This window comes from Pogoniulus pusillus, chromosome 9 (genome assembly GCF_015220805.1).
Source record: "Pogoniulus pusillus isolate bPogPus1 chromosome 9, bPogPus1.pri, whole genome shotgun sequence".
NCBI lineage: Eukaryota > Metazoa > Chordata > Aves > Piciformes > Lybiidae > Pogoniulus > Pogoniulus pusillus.
The window spans coordinates 39,285,289-39,304,944 of record NC_087272.1 but is presented as its reverse complement, the minus strand read 5'-3'; the positions used below and the strand labels follow the sequence as shown (position 1 = coordinate 39,304,944).

At 52.3% G+C, this 19,656-nt stretch overlaps 1 protein-coding gene across 1 annotated transcript in view; it reads right to left on the bottom strand.

Annotated features, from left to right (window-relative positions):
- The window catches only part of KIT (KIT proto-oncogene, receptor tyrosine kinase), a 79,814-nt gene that overhangs the window by 27,680 nt on the left and 32,478 nt on the right, over positions 1 to 19,656 (bottom strand). The window contains exons 3-7 of the mRNA XM_064149289.1: positions 16,733 to 17,011; positions 12,189 to 12,325; positions 6,290 to 6,449; positions 979 to 1,168; positions 45 to 160 (exon numbers count right to left, since the gene is read on the bottom strand). Of these exons, the coding sequence (XP_064005359.1) occupies positions 45 to 160; positions 979 to 1,168; positions 6,290 to 6,449; positions 12,189 to 12,325; positions 16,733 to 17,011 (882 nt within the window). The remainder of the gene's footprint in view (positions 1 to 44; positions 161 to 978; positions 1,169 to 6,289; positions 6,450 to 12,188; positions 12,326 to 16,732; positions 17,012 to 19,656) is intronic.

Here is a 19,656-nt window from a genome sequence, read left to right as displayed (position 1 = left end):
GTGAGTGGCATCAGGAAATACTTCAGACCCTTGACTTTACTTACTTTTCACATAGACATTGAATGTCACAGAGGAGCTGGCATCAGAGTTGGACACAAAGAATGTGTAAGTGCCTCCTTCTGTTCCTTTTAGCCTGGTAAGGTGAAGGTCACTTGTGTAACTGCAAAGGAAAACACTCAGGCATTAGTGATGCTGGCAGGGAAGTGCTGCACAGCAGCTAAGGAGTGAAGTATCAGCACTGGGCCATGCAGATGCTCTCATCGCACACTACAGCTGCCCTTGTCTGACAGCATCCCAAGGTTTGGCCACTTCTAACCCTCAGATGTATGTCCTGACCTCCCACATCACAAGCTCACAGGATGTCAGGGGCTGGAGGGGACCTCAGAGATCATCTACTCCAATCTCTCCACCAGACTCTGCTCCCTCCTGCTGGAATGGGCTCTGTACCAGAGCTCCTGAGTGGTGAGGACCTGATCAAAGCCTCACAGGATGACAGGGGCTGGAAGGGACCCAAAGAGACCATGATGTCCAACCCCCCTTGCCAGAGCAGGACCACAAAATCTAGCTCAGGTCACAAGCAGATCGATTCTATCAGACCCTTCTCTCTCTGCACCTCAAATTCTTTCTCTCCTCTATCATTTACTGCCTTACTCTCTTGAAGTGGGAATGGAGAGGAGAGTGAGAACCAAGACAATTCCTCTGTTGCCATTTACCTTTAACAAAGACATAGAAGTAAGTGACAGGGCACTCAGGAACACATCCAGACAGGCCTGGAAAGGCCCCACAGAAGGAGACTCCACAACCTCTCTGGGCAGCCTGTGCCAGGGCTCTGGGACCCTTCCAGTCAAGAAGTTGCCCTTGTGCTGAGCTGGAATCTCCTGTTCTGCAACCCATCTCATGTCCCTCTTAGCAGAGCAGGCTCTGAGCTTTATGCTGCTCCAAAGAGCAACCAGCAGCACTCACAGCCAGGAGTGTTACCTGTTGTTGCCCACAGCCTTGAACTTGACATAGTGGTCTGAAGAGTTCTGCAGGGTTTCGTTCATGTACATCCAGAGCTCCTCCTTGGGTTTGGGATATGCCTCATACTCCACTGTCAGATTGCCATTGTGTCCTGCACTGATGTCTACTGTGGTGTTCATGGTGGCAAAGACACGGACAAATCCTTTAGCTGATGGCCAGAAGAGAAGAAGAAGAAGTGATTTTGGGGCCATACAGAAGGTTGTCAGCTCCCCCAGCCACACGCTCAGGCTGCTTCCTGGTCGCTAACGCAGCTGTGAAACAGGAAACCTCCCTCTGCAGAAACAGAACCTGGACCCTCACCTGCTGAAACCAAGGCCACTAACTACAGCACCACAGCACCAACTGCAACACTCACACTATGACACTGACATTATTTCACTAACACTCTCACTCTAACACTCTCTCACACTCATATTCTCACACTCTCACACTAACTCTAATTATAAGACTATAACACTAAGAGTGTAACACTAACACTAACTGTAACACTAACTCTAACACTGTAACACTAACACTATAATACTAACTATAACAGAGAGTGGTGGTGAATGGTGCCACATCCAGCTGGCAGCTGGCACTGGTGCTGTGCCCCAGGGATCAGTGCTGGGCACAGTCCTGTGCAATATCTTTATTGATGATGTGGAGCAGGGGATTGAGTCCAGCAGCAGTGAGTTTGCAGTGACACCAAGCTAGGAGCAGGTGGGAATATGTTGGAGGGTAGGAGAGTCCTGCAGAGGGACCTGGCCAGGCTGCATGGGTGGGCAGAGGCCAATGGGATGAGACTGAACAAGGCCAAGGGCAGGGTTCTGCACTTTGGCCACAACAACCCCAAGCAGCACTGCAGGCTGGGGCCAGAGTGGCTGAGAGCAGCCAGGCAGAGAGGGAGCTGGGGGTGCTGGCAGAGAGGAGCTGCAGAGGAGGCAGCAGTGCCCAGGAGGGCAGCAGAGCCAATGGCATCCTGGGCTGGCTCAGGAGCAGTGTGGGCAGCAGGACAAGGGAGGTTCTTGTGCCCCTGTGCTCAGCACTGCTCAGGCCAGCCCTGGAGTGCTGTGTCCAGTTGTGGGCTCCTGAATTGCAGAGAGCTGTTGAGGTGCTGGCAGGTGTGGAGAGAAGGGCAGCAAGGCTGGGGAGGGGCCTGGAGCAGAGCCCTGTGAGGAGAGGCTGAGGGAGCTGGGGGTGTGCAGCCTGCAGCAGAGGAGGCTCAGGGCAGAGCTCATTGCTGTCTGCAGCTGCCTGCAGGGAGGCTGTAGCCAGGTGGGGTTGGGCTCTGCTGCCAGGCACCCAGCAACAGAAGAAGGGGACAGAGCCTCAAGCTGTGCCAGGGCAGGTCTAGGCTGGATATGAGGAGGAAGTTGCTGGCAGAGAGAGTGATTGGCATTGGAATGGGCTGCCCAGGGAGGTGGTGGAGTGGCTGTGGCTGGAGGTGTTGCAGCCAAGCCTGGCTGGGGCACTTAGTGCCATGGTCTGGTTGGTTGGGCAGGGCTGGGTGCTAGGTTGGGCTGGCTGAGCTTGGAGGTCTGGATGGGGCACTTAGTGCCATGGTCTTGTTGACTGGATAGGGCTGGGGGATAGGTTGGACTGGGTGATCTTGGAGGTCTCTTCCAACCTGGTTGGCTCTATGATTCTACCTAGCCATAAAGCAGCCTGGGTTGGTGCCTTTACAAGTAACAACTCCACCCTCTGGTGATAAATCCTCTCTGTCTCTCTCTGTATTGCTTTTGTGTTTGATTCCACTCAAGGATTGGTCTTTCCCTTTCCAAAAAAAGAATCAGAGCAGCTCACTGCAAGAAGAGAGTAAGGAAAAATGCAGGAGAAATTGATCACTGATGACAATATCCCAGAGTTATTTAAGGTTCCTTTGTCAAATGTAATTAGGTAGTACATTTAAACTGAAGCAATTAAAGCATGTTAATTAAGAGACAAATGTGCTAAACCTACAGGCCTGGGTACCAATTGCCTTCAACTCAGGCATCTGTGCTCAGCTGCTGCTGGGTCTTAAATCTTCCCTTTGGCAGACAGCATTTTGTCACTGTGCAACTCCACTCCCAACTACCATGCAGAGGGAGCATCCTCAGTGCAGTTGGGTTGATTGAATTAATAAACTCATCAGCTTCAGGATTATTCACTGTGGAAAAGACAAATGAATCATTTCTGTTTCTTCTCCTTCAGTCCTGCTACAGGAATTCATCTGGGAATTGGTAGTCTGACAGGCAGATTGCAGTGACAAGGAAACACATTTACTCAGAGATGGAAATCACAGACAAGAAGCAAGTCTCAAGTCCCTTTCTTCTTCTCACTTTCTAGCAGGCAAAAGAGCTGTGGCCAGCTGGGCACCTGAGCTCCCAAAGGCAGAGCCAGTCAGGCTTGCTGGAAACAGATGGAGCTGCCACAGCACTTGACAGATGCTCTGGAGAAGAAAGGATGAAGGAAACTCACAGCAGGCAGGTAGGCTGCAAAATGCTCTCCAGCCTTAGACAACAGGAAAATGGATTTCAATCATGGAATTAAGCAGGCTGGAAAAGACCTCCAAGATCATAGAATGGTTAGGTTGGAAGGGACCTCAAGGATCGTCCAGTTCCAACCCCCTGCCATAGGCAGGGACACCTCCCACTAGAACAGTTTGCTCAAGGCCTCATCCAACCTGGGCTTGAACACCTCCAGGGAGGTTGTGGAGCACAGAATCACACAATGTGATCAAAGATCACCTTACACCTTCCAATGAACTAAGCCATGGCACAAATTGCCTCATCCATCCTCATCAGAAACACCTCCAGCCACAGCCACTCCACCACCTCCCTGGGCAGCCCATTCCAATGCCAATCACTCTCTCTGCCAGGAACTTCCTAACAACATCCAGCCTAGACCTGCCCTGCCACAGCTCCAGGCTGGGTCCCCTTCTTCTGTTGCTGGCTGCCTGGCAGCAGAGCCCAACCCCACCTGGCTACAGCCTCCCTGCAGGTAGCAATGAGCTCTGCCCTGAGCCTCCTCTGCTGCAGGCTGCACCCCCCCAGCTCCCTCAGCCTCTCCTCCCAGGGCTGTGCTCCAGGCCCCTCCCCAGCCTTGCTGCCCTTCTCTCCACACCTTCCAGCACCTCAACAGCTCTCTTGAGGTGGAGTGGCCATGGCTGGAGGTGTTGAAGCCAAGCCTGGCTGGGGCACTTAGTGCCATGGTCTGGTTGGTTGGGCAGGGCTGGGTGCTAGGTTGGGCTGGCTGAGCTTGGAGCTCTCTGCCAACCTGTCTGATCCTAGGATTCTATGAAGAGGAGCCCTGGAACAGGCTGCCCAGAGAGGTTGTGGAGTCTCTTTCTCCATGACTGACCAAGCCAACCTGGCTGTGTTGCTGTGTGCCCTGCCCTAGGTGATCCTGCTTTGGCAGGGGGGTTGGACTGGATGATCTCTGGAGGTCCTTTCACTCTGTGCAAGACTCCAGGTTTTTCCCCTGGTGTTTCCCCTTAAATCCAAACTTTGGATTTCATTAAACCCAGACCTGCTCTCCTTTATTCTCTCCTTTGCACAATGCCAAGCTTTATTTTAGTTCCCAGAACTCCCCAAGTCAGCCTTTTTTAAAGCCAGATTTGCATATGAAGGAGTTTTAAGAACTTCTGGAGTGGAGAACTTTCTTTCCTCTTAACAATAAAAGCTTTCAGATTGTTCCCCTTGGGGAACAGATTTGCTTTCATGCTTCACACTATTTCAGTCTTTTATATATGAATTTAAGTCTCTTCTGTAAAAAGAAAAGAGGGAAAAAAATAAAACCATCCCTGTTATTCTGAGCTCTACCCCACAAAAGGCAGAGGAAGATTAGGGGCACTCAAACCACAGCTGCTCTGCTGAAGATCTGACCTGCATGGGTCAAACACTTCTGTTTTCTTGCAGCTGCCTGTGAAAGCAAACCAAGAAATGCTGCAGGAGTATGAAAAACAGGTTTGAAAAGGGAAAAAAATTACCATGGTCTGGTTGCTTGGGCAGGGCTGGGTGCTAGGCTGGGCTGGCTGAGCTTGGAGCTCTCTGCCAACCTGCTTGGATCTATGATTGGCTGGGGCTGGGTGCTAGGTTGGGCTGGCTGAGCTTGGAGCTCTCTTCCAACCTGCTTGATTCCATGATACCCTGGATGGTAGAAGAACTGAAACACTCATGGGCAACCAGGCAGAGTTCTTCGGGATGATCTCATTAGCTATACCAACATGTCCTTAATTGCCCTTAATTTAACAAGCAAGCAGATTTCAGGAGCTAAGGCATTGTGTGTCACCCAAGCTAACACACAGCAGACTCTAAATGAGTGTCATTAAATCACAGAATCAGAGAGTCATAGAATCAGGCAGGCTTGGAAGAGAGCTCCAAGCTCAGCCAGCCCAACCTAGCACCCAGCCCTGCCCAACCAACCAGACCATGGCACTAAGTGCCCCAGCCAGCCTTGGCTGCAACACCTCCAGCCACGGCCACTCCACCACCTCCCTGGGCAGCTCATTCCAATGCCAATCACTCTCTCTGCCAGGAACTTCCTAACAACATCCAGCCTAGACCTGCCCTGCCACAGCTTCAGACTCTGTCCCCTTCTTCTGGTGCTGGCTGCCTGGCAGCAGAGCCCAACCCCACCTGGCTACAGCCTCCCTGCAGGCAGCTGCAGGCAGCAATGAGCTCTGCCCTGAGCCTCCTCTGCTGCAGGCTGCACCCCCCCAGCTCCCTCAGCCTCTCCTCACAGGGCTCTGCTCCAGGCCCCTCCCCAGCCTTGCTGCCCTTCTCTCCACACCTTCCAGCACCTCAACAGCTCTCTGCAATTCAGGAGCCCACAACTGGACACAGCACTCCAGGGCTGGCCTGAGCAGTGCTGAGTATAGAATCATAATCATAAAATCACAGAACCAAGCAGGTTGGGAGAGAGCTCCAAGCTCAGCCAGCCCAACCTAGCACCCAGCCCTGCCCAACCAACCAGACCATGGCACTAAGTGCCCCAGCCAGGCTTGGCTTCAACACCTCCAGCCACGGCCACTCCACCACCTCCCTGGGCAGCCCATTCCAGTGGCAAATCACTCTCTCTGTGAAGAACTTCCTCCTAACATAACCTCCCTTGCCCTACTGGCCTACACCACAGCACTTCCTGAGCCATCCCATATGGTACCAGGCAGCAATAACCTTTTAACAAAGCTAAATCTCACTGGCTCAGGTTGGGATGAAAAGGAGAGGGGCGGAAGGGGGAAGCACCCCCAGAGTTGTCCCTTTCCACCTCCCAGCCCCTTAGAAACGTGCTGATTTCCACAAGAACCATTTACCTAAGGCTTTCAAGGTGACTGTGGCATTGGTTTTACCAAAAGGGTTTCCTGCTTGGCAGGTGAACTCTCCAGAATCATTGACTCCCACTGAACGGATGTTCAAGGTCAGTTTGCTTTCGTAGCCATAGTCGCCCAAATTCCTGCTTTTGCTTCTAACAATCTGTCAGGAGACAAAAACACAACAGAAAGACAACCACACACATAGGAAGGGGGGAAAAAAAAACCACAACAAAACAACAATTAACATCTCCAAGGCTGTGGCTGCAGCCATCTTCCCCCAGATAAATTAAAAATAGAAGTAATTATGATTTCACTGTGTTAATATTCATCGCTTCCAACCGGAATAATAAGCCAGGATGAGAAAGCTGGCACTGGGAGCTCTCCATCCACAGCAAGGGTGTGCTCAGCTGGCTCTGGGAGATGCTGCCCCCTCCTCACCTCCTCTCCCCTCCCCTTAACTCTTTTGTTTTGGGAAAGGGGATTTGCCAAGGTCAGACTCAGCTTGCTCTGGGTGCATTTCCGCTCTCCAGGAAGGGGAGGAAGCAAGAGAAGGTTTGGTTGGCACTAACAGTGCCCCTAAGCTCTGGAGCTTGGTGCAAAGTGACCACTGGGGCTGATGCAAAGGGATCATTTGGGCTTGGTGCAAAGGGACCATTTGGAGCTTGATGCAAAGTGATCACTGGGGATGATGCAATGGGATCATTTGGGCTTGATGCAATGGGACCATTGGGGCCTGATGCAAAGGGATCATTTGGAGCTTGATGCAATGGGACCATTTGGACCTGATGCAAAGGGATCATTTGGGCTTGATGCAAAGGGATCATTTGGGGCTTGATGCAAAGGGATCATTTGGGGCTTGATGCAAAGGGATCATTTGGGGCTTGATGCAAAGGGATCATTTGGGGCTTGATGCAATGGGATCATTTGGGGCTTGATGCAATGGGATCATTTGGAGCTTGATGCAAAGGGATCATCTGGGGCTTGATGCAATGGGACCATTTGGACCTGATGCAAAGGGATCATTTGGGGCTTGATGCAAAGGGACCATCTGGGCTTGATGTAAAGGGACCATCTGGGCTTGATGTAAAGGGACCATTTGGAGCTTGATGCAATAGGACCACTGGGGCTTGATGCAAAAGGACCATTTGGAGCTTGATGCAATAGGACCACTGGGGCTTGATGCAAAAGGACCACTTGGAGCTTGATGCAAAAGTACCACTGGGGCCTGATGCAATGGGATCATTTAGGGCCTGATGCAAAGGGACCATTTAGGGCCTGAAACAAAGGGACCAATGAGGCTTACTGCAAAATGAACACTGGGACTTGAATGCAAAATCACCATTTGGTGTTCATGCAAAATGACCACTGGGGCTTGGCACAAAATAACCACTGGGGCTTGACTGTGCAGCTCTGAAGTGTGGTTCAGCACTCAAGGGGGTCACCAGAAATCAGTGAACCCTCTACTGCTTGCAATGCTTCCAGGGAATGACAGGGAAGAACCTTGAGGTGCTGGAGCTTCGTTTTAAACTGGGTAGCTTTATGGCCCAAGCCTGCTTGCAGACAGACTTCACATAGCATCCTCCCTGATTCCTTCTGGATGCTAAGCAAGTTTGTTAATTTTAAAACTCAGAAAATTCATTCTCTTCTGGAAGCATTAAGGAGAACTTGACTCAGTGACTGCACATGCAGAGAAAAACTGAATGCTTGGAGAATATCACTTCAGTTCCTCTGCTTGGAGAGGCTGACAAATTCACACTGATGACTCCAGACTTGGACTTGCTGTGATTTTTCTAGCACAACCACTTCAGTTGCTGGAGGTTCCAACAGCTTCTATAGAAATTTAATCTTCTCAAGCCCATTTTGATGCATCTTGAGCTGCAATAATCACCAGGAGAAGTCTGCCTTTTTTTTAATGGGAGTGTTTGCTTGTAAGCAGGCTCAGAATTCCCACAAGTGGGGATAAATGTGACACCAAGCTAGGAGCAGGTGTAGATGTGCTGGGGGGTAGGAGAGCCCTGCAGAGGGACCTGGCCAGGCTGCATGGGTGGGCAGAGGCCAATGGGATGAGACTGAACAAGGCCAAGGGCAGGGTTCTGCACTTTGGCCACAACAACCCCAAGCAGCACTGCAGGCTGGGGCCAGAGTGGCTGAGAGCAGGCAGGCAGAGAGGGAGCTGGAGGTGCTGGCAGAGAGGAGCTGCAGAGGAGGCAGCAGTGCCCAGGTGGGCAGCAGAGCCAATGGCATCCTGGGCTGGCTCAGGAGCAGTGTGGGCAGCAGGACAAGGGAGGTTCTTGTGCCCACCCCTGTGCTCAGCACTGCTCAGGCCAGCCCTGGAGTGCTGTGTCCAGCTCTGGGCTCCCCTGTTCAAGAGAGCTGTTGAGGTGCTGGCAGGTGTGGAGAGAAGGGCAGCAAGGCTGGGGAGGGGCCTGGAGCAGAGCCCTGTGAGGAGAGGCTGAGGGAGCTGGGGGTGTGCAGCCTGCAGCAGAGGAGGCTCAGGGCAGAGCTCATTGCTGCCTGCAGCTGCCTGCAGGGAGGCTGTAGCCAGGTGGGGTTGGGCTCTGCTGCAGGCAGCCAGCAACATAAGAAGGGGACAGAGTCTGAAGCTGTGCCAGGGCAGGTCTAGCCTGGATGTGAGGAGGAAGTTGCTGGCAGAGAGAGTGATTGGCATTGAAATGGGCTGCCCAGGGAGGTGGTGGAGTGGCTGTGGCTGGAGGTGTTGCAGCCAAGCCTGGCTGGGGCACTTAGTGCCATGGTCTGGTTGGTTGGGCAGGGCTGGGTGCTAGGTTGGGCTGGATGAGACTGGAAATTCTATCTTCAGTGACAGAAGGGTTAAAAGTGTCTGGGGCTTTTGTCCTCCCCCCAGATGCAGGACAGAATGGGATTTTACATCTATGTAACCACAACATTTTCCCCATCCTGTTTCAGCACAGAATTTAATTTGATGGTCAATACTCAGAAGAAATTTTTACCTGAAAGGTCAAAAAACTTATTTGGCCACAAGTGTTTTCTTGATGGCTGCTACTCATAAAATGAAGTGATAAAAGCCAAGCAAGCAAAAACCCTTCAGGGAAGGCTCTGATTTCATCACACTGTGACAAAGGAAAGGGGAAGGGGAGAAGGAACGAGCATCTCAGATGAAGGACTTGCAGTTGACCTTGGCACGGGGTCAAAAGCCCCATCTGGATGTCCCACTTGGCTTTTGTGTCATTTAGACCTCCTCAACTTGGGCTTTCTGGAGCAGGGAGCACTTAGTGAGAGCAGCTCTGCCAGAGGCAGCAGATGAGCTAAGCACAGCACATCCAGCCCCTGGGAACGCAGCCCCATGTGCGATCCGCTCAGAGAGATGGGCTGGAGCCAAGCATCACAGGAGCCTTTTTATCTCCATACATCTGGGGACCCTGGATTGTGAATCCTGGTCACTCCCATTAGCAGGAAAGGACCAGGCAACTGGCAGGGAAGTGCACACAGAGCTACCAACAGATCTTCACAAGGGCTTCTAATTCATTTGTATTCCAGGGCATAACCCCAGCAGACCAAGAAGGGTCACAGAATCATAGACTCATTGAACCACACAATCACAGACTCATAGAATCACAGGATCACACAGCCATAGACTCATAGAATCACAGGATCACACAGCCATAGACTCATAAAATCATAGAATCACACAGTCATAGAATCACACAGTCAGACTCATAGAATCACAGAATCACACAGCCATAGACTCATAGAATCCTAGAATCACAGGATCACACAATCATAGAATCCTAGAATCATAGGATCACACAATCATAGACTCATAAAATCACAGGATCACACAGCCATAGACTCATAGAATCCTAGAATCACAGGATCACACAATCATAGAATCCTAGAATCATAGGATCACACAATCATAGACTCATAAAATCACAGGATCACACAGCCATAGACTCATAGAATCCTAGAATCACAGGATCACACAATCATAGAATCCTAGAATCACAGGATCACACAATCATAGACTCATAAAATCACAGGATCACACAGCCATAGACTCATAGAATCATGGACTCATAGAATCAGAGTCATAGACTCACAGAATCAGAGTCACAGACTCATAGAATCAGAGTCACAGACTCATAGAATCAGAGTCACAGACTCATAGAATCAGAGTCACAGACTCATAGAATCAGAGCCACAGACTCACAGAATCAGAGCCACAGACTCACAGAATCACACACCCATAGAACCACACACCCATAGAATCAGTCAGAGTTGAAAGGCACCACAAGGAGCAGCCAGTTCCAACCCCCCTGCCATGCCCAGGGACACCCTACCCTAGAGCAGGCTGCACACAGCCTCAGCCAGCCTGGCCTCAAACACCTCCAGGGATGAGGCTTCCACCACCTCCCTGGGCAACCCATTCCAGGCTCTCACTACTCTCATGTTGAACAACTTCTTGCTCACATCCAGGCTGAATCTTCCCATTTCTAGCTTGGTTCCATTTCCCCCACTCCTACCACTGCCTGACAGCCTCAAAAGTCCCTCCCCAGCTTTCTTGTAGCCTCTTTCAGATACTGCAAGGCCACAATAAGGTCACCTGGGAGCCTTCTCCTCTGCAGCCTGCACAGCCCCAACTCCCTCAGTCTCTCCTCATAGCAGAGCAGCTCCAGCCCTCTTTAAAACACAACCCTATGATTGCTGCTGGCTTCAAAGGCAAAGCTGGCAGCAGGCTGCCTTGACCAGGAGAGGGAAATCTCTTTGCTCCTGGTCTGCAGAACAGCTGTGCTGCCAGTAACAAACTCTCCTGGAGCACTTGGCCTGCCAGTGACTGAATCTGGCGATGCCAGGCAGCAACTTTCAGCTATCAGTGCAGACAGAAGCCAGTGCAGTGGTTCATTTTTCAGTGCCTTCCCAATTAGTGAGGCACACCAGGTAATTTGAATGAATTAATCATTCCTGTGAATGCTTACTCCTATTCCTGTCACACACAAGCCCATGCTAATTAGCAGGTACTTTACTGGCAATGACAACGACTAGAATATGTAATTTGCAGTCCAGGCTGTTGATACTTGCAGCTCCCATTGATTGCAAGGTGATGTGCAGGCACTGCAGGCTTCCCAATTTAGGCAGAGGTGACCTAAACCTCACATTGAGGAGCCTCACCCTTGATTTTGGTTTGGGAATAAAAAAACCCCATCCAGATACTTTCTCTTCCAGCTGGCCACCAGGGCATGGGACAGTTGGTGTCCCCCCAGCAGCTTCTGGGACCTCTGGAAAAGCAACCAATCCAACCCAGCACAGCATCAGGTACCCAAGGCAAGCACCAATCCAACCCACACAGCATCAGGAACCCAAGGCAAGCAACCAATCCAACCCAAACAGCATCAGGTACCCAAGGCAAGCAACCAAACCAACCCAATACAGCATCAGGAACCCAAGGCAAGCAACCAATCCAAACCAGCAAAGCATCATGTACCCAAGGCAAGCACCAATCCAACCCACACAGCATCATGTACCCAAGGCAAGCACCAATCCAACCCATCACAGCATCAGGTACCCAAGGCAAGCAACCAATCCAACCCATCACAGCATCAAGTACCCAAGGCAAGCACCAATCCAACCCAGCACAGCATCAGGTACCCAAGGCAAGCACCAATCCAACCCATACAGCATCAGGTACCCAAGGCAAGCACCAATCCAACCCAGCACAGCATCAGGTACCCAAGGCAAGCACCAATCCAACCCAGCACAGCATCAGGTACCCAAGGCAAGCACCAATCCAACCCACACAGCATCAGGTACCCAAGGCAAGCACCAATCCAACCCAACACAGCATCAGGTACCCAAGGCAAGCACCAATCCAAGCCACCCATCTGAGCCTGTGAACTTCTCTGGCACTGCAACAGGAACTCACCCCATGTTTTGGAGCAATCCAGCTGGCCTGCACACTGCTGTCCACATCTGTGATGGTGCATGTGACTTCAAATTCCTCCCCTTCCTTCAGGAGCTCATAGGTTTTGGATAAGCTGATGGCAGGGAGAGTTTTGTGCACTGGAAAACAGTTTAGGAGTGAGTTAGTTTGCCTTTGCTTCACAGCTTCTTGGGGGAGGAAGGGATAAAAAACAACCCTAATTGACTTTCCAACAGGATTTGAGGCCTCTGAGAGGAATTTAACATATTACAGAGCTGTTCCTTCAGAAGAAGCAGATTTCTGCTCCAAGCTCCCTTCAAATGACACTTGAAGGTAGATGATGCTTCTTAGAGCCTAGCAGCTTGCATGCAGAACCTTGAAGGATGTTGAACCATCAATAAGATGATTCACTCCACAACAGCAATTAAAAAGTTGCCTTCTGGAGCTGAAAATAGGGTGAGGATCAGTCAGTGAAGAGCCACAGCCTACCACTGCCTGCAGCTCAATACTACAGGGGACACCAAATGCTGTCTAGCAGGTCCCTGAAAGACCCCCGATGGGCAGCCCTGGAAGGAATGGTCTGGCTCGGAAGGGACCTCCAAAGCTCATCCAGCCTAAACCTCTGCACTCAGCTGGGACATCCTCAACTAGATCAGGTTGTTCAGAGCCCTCTCAAGCCTCTATGGGTCTGGGTTGGAAGGGACCTCCAAAGCTCATCCAGTCCAACCCCCTCTGCACTCAGCAGGGACATCCTCAACTAGATCAGGTTGTTCAGAGCCATCTCAACCCTCACCTTGAATATCTCCAGGGATGGGGCCTCAACCACCTCCCTGGGCAACCTGTACCAGTGTTCCAGCACCCTCATGGTGCAGAACTTGTTGATAACATCCAATCTCAATCTGCTCTGCTCTAGAGTGAAGCCACTGCTCTCATCCTGTCCCTGCAGGCCTCTGCAAACAGTCTGTCTGCAGCCTTTTGTAGCCCCCTTCAGATACTGGCAGGCTGCTGTTAGGTCTCCTCTTGTTCTGTCCCTGGGTTCCTGGCAGAGGAGACCAACCCCACCTGGCTACAACCTCCCTTTAGATAGTTACAGATGTGGTTTATTGGCTTCTGATTGCTACCCTTAGCACCACCTATTACTGCTGCTTACCTTTCTGTAACCTCCTTGCTCTCCCCATGAGGTGATGGACCACTTTAATGAGGCTCTTCACACAGTAATAAGTGGCAAATGAATCATAGAACCAAGCAGGTTGGAAGAGAGCTCCAAGCTCAGCCAGCCCAACCTAGCACCCAGACCTGGACAAGCAGCCAGACCATGGCACTAAGTGCCCCAGCCAGGCTTGGCTGCAACACCTTCAGGGACAGCAACCTGGATGTGAGGAGGAAGCTCCTGGCAGAGAGAGTGATTGGCATTGGAATGGGCTGCCCAGGGAGGTGGTGGAGTGGCTGTGCCTGGAGATGTTGCAGCCAAGCCTGGCTGGGGCACTTAGTGCCATGGTCTGGTTGCTTGGCCAAGGCTGGATGCCAGGTTGGGCTGGCTGACCTGGTTGATTCTATGATTCTAAGCTCTTCAGCTCTGCTCCCTCCTGTGCCAGTTTGAGGCTAACTGGAATATTTTACTGAGAGAAATTAAACTCTTAGCTGTGAGAAGAAAGGAATAAAAAACCCAACAGTAACCAACATCACTCACTCTTCTGCTGAGAAATGCATCTAGTCCAAATACAGACAAGACATTCACTTCTCACACACTGCTCAGTTAGTTCTCACTTGTTCTGCTCCCTCTCTCTGGCAGTCTATGTGTGGTTGCCTCTGCCTTAACTCTAATGTGACCCAGCCCTTTATTTCCCTTAACCTTCCTGTTCTCTGTTTTTGACATCTCACCTCAGATCTCTCCAGATTTATCATGTGAGATATACAGGAACTGATCTGGTTATGTCTCCAGTTCTGGGCCTCTCAATTCAAGCCAACCAAAGCAGCCCCTGCCCAAGAGCTCTCCTTCCACCAACAAGCCCCAAAGACACCCCTGGGCTGCATGAGCAATGCAGGCAGCACAGACTCCTGCTGCACAACCTGCCTGTGTGCAGGGATGGAGATCTCCCTCCTCACACCTTACTGCAGCCTTTGCATGGCACAGCTGCAAGAGCAGCAATGTCCCTGCCTGTGTGCAGGGATGGAGATCTCCCTCCTCACACCTTACTGCAGCCTTTGCATGGCACAGCTGCATGAGCAGCAATGTCCCTGCCTGTGTGCAGGGATGGAGATCTCCCTCCCCACACCTTACTGCAGCCTTTGCATGGCACAGCTGCATGAGCAGCAATGTCCCTGCCTGTGTGCAGGGATGGAGATCTCCCTCCCCACACCCTACTGCAGCCTTTGCATGGCACAGCTGCATGAGCAGCAATGGCCCTGCCTGTGTGCAGGGATGGAGATCTCCCTCCCCACACCTTACTGCAGCCTTTGCATGGCACAGCTGCAAGAGCAGCAATGTCCCTGTAGGCAGCAGAGACTCCTGCTGCACAACCTGCCTGTGTGCAGGGATGGAGATCTCCATCCCCACACCTTACTGCAGCCTTTGCATGGCACAGCTGCATGAGCAGCAATGTCCCTGCCTGTGTGCAGGGATGGAGATCTCCCTCCCCACACCTTACTGCAGCCTTTGCATGGCACAGCTGCATGAGCAGCAGTGCCCCTGCCTGTGTGCAGGGATGGAGATCTCCCTCCCCACACCTTACTGCAGCCTTTGCATGGCACAGCTGCATGAGCAGCAATGTCCCTGCCTGTGTGCAGGGATGGAGATCTCCCTCCCCACACCTTACTGCAGCCTTTGCATGGCACAGCTGCAAGAGCAGCAATGTCCCTGTAGGCAGCAGAGACTCCTGCTTCACAACCTGCCTGTGTGCAGGGATAGGGATGCTCCCTCCCCAGACCTTACTGTAGGCTTTGCATTGCACACACAGCTTAGTGGAGACCTCCTCAGCTGCAGCAAGGAGTTAGTTCACTCAAAGAGGCCCAGAGTTATGTGGAGAACAAACTCATTTACTTGCTCCTGAGGAAAGGCTGAGCCAGCCTGGCAGGCTGAGCTGCTCCCCTCCACTGCACTCCTGGGTATTTATACAGTGGATTAATGACAATTGATGACCCACAGGGTAACCATAGGCTCCAAAATGCCTTTCATGTACTGCACAGTCCAGGTGTTGCACTGCTCCTCCCACCTAAACCCACTTAACCACCCAACTCTGGGGCATGAGGGCATGTGAGGGTCAAATGCAGAGAGGCCTAACAGGTTTGAATGCATCTGGCAGCTCAACCACAAAGCATTCCTCATTGTCATCATCTTGGCACATGGCTGCTGCTGTGCCCATCCTCACTCAGAGGCACAAAAGGGCTCTCCACTCACCCAAGCTCTGCCTCTGCACTCCCCCCAAGCTCTGCCTCTCCACTCTCCCCAAGCACTGCCCTCTCCACTCACCCAAGCTCTGCCCTCTCCACTCTCCCCAAGCACTGCCCTCTCCACTCTCCCCAAGCTCTGCCCTCTCCACTCTCCCCAAGCTCTGCCCTCTCCACTCACCCAAGCTCTGCCCTCTCCACTCTCCCCAAGCTCTGCCCTCTCCACTCACCCAGGCTCTGCCCTCTCCACTACCCCCAAGCTCTGCCCTCTCCACTCCCCCCAAGCTCTGCCCTCTCCACTCCCCCCAAGCTCTGCCCTCTCCACTCCCCCCAAGCTCTGCCCTCTCCACTCACCCAAGCTCTGCCCTCTCCACCCTCCCCAAGCTCTGCCCTCTCCACTCTCCCCAAGCTCTGCCCTCTCCACCCTCCCCAAGCTCTGCCTCCCCACTCCCCCCAGGCTCTGCCTCTCCATCAAATCCTTCTCCAAAGCCATCAGTCAGTTCCTCCTGCTGTCACCTGTGGGCTATAGTAACAAAGGATTCTGTGATTTAACAAGAGTGGGGGCATGGGTAACACCCAAACCATCACACTCTGGGACAAGGGCAGAACACAACACAGCACCACAGGACTGTCAGGGCTGGAAGGGACCTCAAGGAGCAGCCAGTTCCAACCCCCCTGCCATGGGCAGGGATACTTCCCACTGGATCAGGTTGCCCAGAGCCTCGTCTAGTCTCGCCTTAAACACCTCCAGGGATGAGGCTTCCACCACCTCCTTGGGCAACCCCTTCCAGGCTGAAGAACTTCTTCCCAATGAACTTTCTCCCAGTCAGGTAGCAGGGTTAGGTGACAGGCTGGATTCAGTGACCCTAGAGGAATTTTCCAACCTGGTTCATTCTGTGATTCTAACCTCCAGGCTGAATCTCCCCATTTCTAGCTTGGTTCTGTTCCCCCCAGTCCTATCACTACCTGACACCCTGAAAAGTTCCTCTCCAGCTTTCCTCCAGATACTGGAAGGCCACAACAAGGTCTCCTCAGAGCTGTCTCCTCTCCAAACTGAACAGCCCCAACTCTCTCAGCCTGCCCTCCCCAGCGCTCCCCAGGCGCTCCTGGCAGGTGAAGGCTAACGCCAGCTGCTGCCCGAGGCAGGAGTCCTCTCTCACCTGGCCTCACGTTCAGGAAGATTTTCTCTGATGCTTTTTCCACTCCATGGTGCTTGGCCAGGCACTGGTAGCAGCCCTTGAAGGACCTCTGCACGTTCTTTATCACGATGCCCTTCTGAGGGTTGGCCACGAGGGTCATGTTGTGGGGCAGGTGCTTGCGGTCGCACTTCCTCAGGGTGAAGTTGGCAACGTCTGGATCTGTCAGCGGGCACACCAGCAGGATGTCACTGTCCTCCTTGCCATAGATCAGGGAGTCCACCAGGAAGAGCACGTCTGGGTCTGTGAGGAAAGGCAGAGCCCCTGTTAGAGAAGCTGGCACTGCACAGGGAGCTGCGGAGCTCCCTGCAGGCTGGGGACAGAGTGCCAAGCAGCTCCCCCAGCTCCCTCTCTGCCTGCCTGCTCTCAGCCACTCTGGCCCCAGCCTGCAGTGCTGCTTGAGGTTGTTGTGGCCAAAGTGCAGAACCCTGCCCTTGGCCTTGTTCAGTCTCATCCCCTTGGCCTCTGCCCACCCATCCAGCCTGGCCAGGTCCCTCTGCAGGGCATTCCTACCCTCCAACAGCTCCACAGCTGCTCCTAGCTTGGTGTCAGCTGCAAACTCACTGCTGCTGGACTCAATCCTCTGCTCCAGAACATCAATAAGGATATTGAACAGGTCTGTGCCCAGCACTGTTCTCTGGGGCACACCACTGGTGCCAGCTGCATGTGGCACCACTGACCACCACTCTCTGAGCCCAGCCCTCCAGCCAGTTCTTGACCCTCATCAGGAGCTGTGCAGCAGCTCTCAAGAGCATCCATGTGCACTAAAAACAACCTTACTGCTTTCTATTTGAAGATGGAGCTTTAATTTCTTCCCCCCCCACAATTCTTTAGCTCCAAACCCTTTCCCTTCCCCAGCCCCAACAACAGTAAACAAATTTCCACAGATCATTAGAAGCAATTTGCTTTTAGCTTGTGGCAGGGCTGGAAGGCTTCATGCCCACAGGAGGATCTGGATGAAATTTATGAGCAAATGGAAGTTGAAAAGCAGCTAAATTATGGTTTTCACTTCTGTAAAACACATAATCTAAATGAACACACATTGCTGCCAGAGGAAGCACCAAACAACTTCTCTTTCTCTCTCCCTCCCCTGAAAGCTGAGGTTATTTTTACTCTCCTTAGAAGAAGAAGAAAAAGTAAAGGACATCCAAACAGCACATCTGACTGAGAACTCATCAAGCAATCCTTCCAAATGGAGCTTTTGATCCTGGCCACCCCACAGCACACAAACCTACCCTGCTTTGCCCAGGTTTACAATCCAAGTTGAAGCCCTTGGAATGCTGAGAACCTGGCCCTTAACAGATAAACACAAACCCAAAAGGATGCTGTGGTCACAAACACTCTGGAAAAGATGAGACAGGCTGGGTGGGGAATGGCTGAGAGCAGCCCTGAGGAACAGGCCCTGGGGGTCTGGGCTGATGCAAAGCTCCACAGGAGCCTGCAGTGTGAGTGCAGCCCAGACACAACCCTGTGCTGGCTGCAGCAAGAGCAGTGTGGGCACAGGGCAAGGGAGGGGATTCTGCCCCTTGGCTCTGCTCTCCTCACACCCCACCTGCAGTCCTGGGGGCAGTTGTGGAGCCCCCAGCACAAGCAGGACATGGAAGTGTTGGAGGCAGTGCAGAGGAGGCCACCAAGATGCTGAGAGGGCTGCAGCAGCTCTGCTGTGAGCACAGGCTGAGAGAGTTGGGGCTCTGCAGCCTGGAGAGCAGAAGGCTTGGAGGAGACCTTGGAGTGGCCTTGCAGGATCTGAAGGGGACTCCAGGAGGGTTGGGGAGGGACTATTGACAAGGTATGGGAATGAGAGGAGGAGGAGGAATGGGTTTGAACTGGCAGAGGGGAGACTGAAACTGGATGTAAGGAAGTTGTTTGCAGTGAGGGTGGTGAGACACTGGCACAGGTTGCCCAGGGAGGTTGTGGAGCACAGAATCACCCAATGTGACTGCTGTCTGCAGCTGCCTGCAGGGAGGCTGTAGCCAGGTGGGGTTGGGCTCTGCTGCCAGGCAGCCAGCACCAGAATAACTTCCATGACCTTCAGGACAGCACTCAGGTAAAGAAAGCCAACACTGTTTGTCACATAGAAGTAATACAGGTGCCAGGGCTCCTTCAGCCATAGCCTCAGAGAAACAGAGAAGGCCAAGAACACTCATCTGTGGTAGCTGTGTAGCTATTTGGACTACTCAGCAATGGTTAAAGGAGCACTGCTTCAATGATGTGGTGACCATGTGAGCTCTCTCCCCTAGGGAAACACTCTCTGCTCTGCTGTACTTTTATCTCCCTGCCCTGGAGAAGAACCTTGCAGCAATCCTAAAGACCTGGCAAGGTTTGAGACAACCTTTGCTGGACAAGGAATGCAAGTGGACTCTGTAGGGCTTTATTCCATCAACAGGGAAGAAAGACCACCAGAGGTGTGTGGAGAAGCAGCAAACTCACTGTCTGCATTGAAAGGAAAGGAGAAATGCAAGGCCTGGTGGTGAAGTGTCAGCTCGAAGGCAGCTGATGAAGCCACAGGTCAGGAGCCAACAAAGGAAGAGGAAAGGGCATAGAGGACAACACAGCTGTGTGGGAGCAGAGGCACTCTCAACCCATCTGAGGCACTGCAATCAGTCACAAGGCAGAGCAGGAGCTGCAGGCAGAGGAGTCATTACTGTCTGCAGGCTGGAGCTTGAGAGCACAGCCTCAAGAAGCCAAATCCTTTTGCCTGCTGCCTCAATAAATCAAGAACTTGAGGCCAAGCCTTGCATGACTTCCACACTGATGGATGGCATGGGATTAAAAAGACATCTCTGCAGGCTGCTTGCTGCCTCACAGGACAACTGACTCCAGCAACAGATCCAGAGCACATGGCTGGCCCCCAGAAAGACAGCTCAGGTATCCCTCACCATGAAACT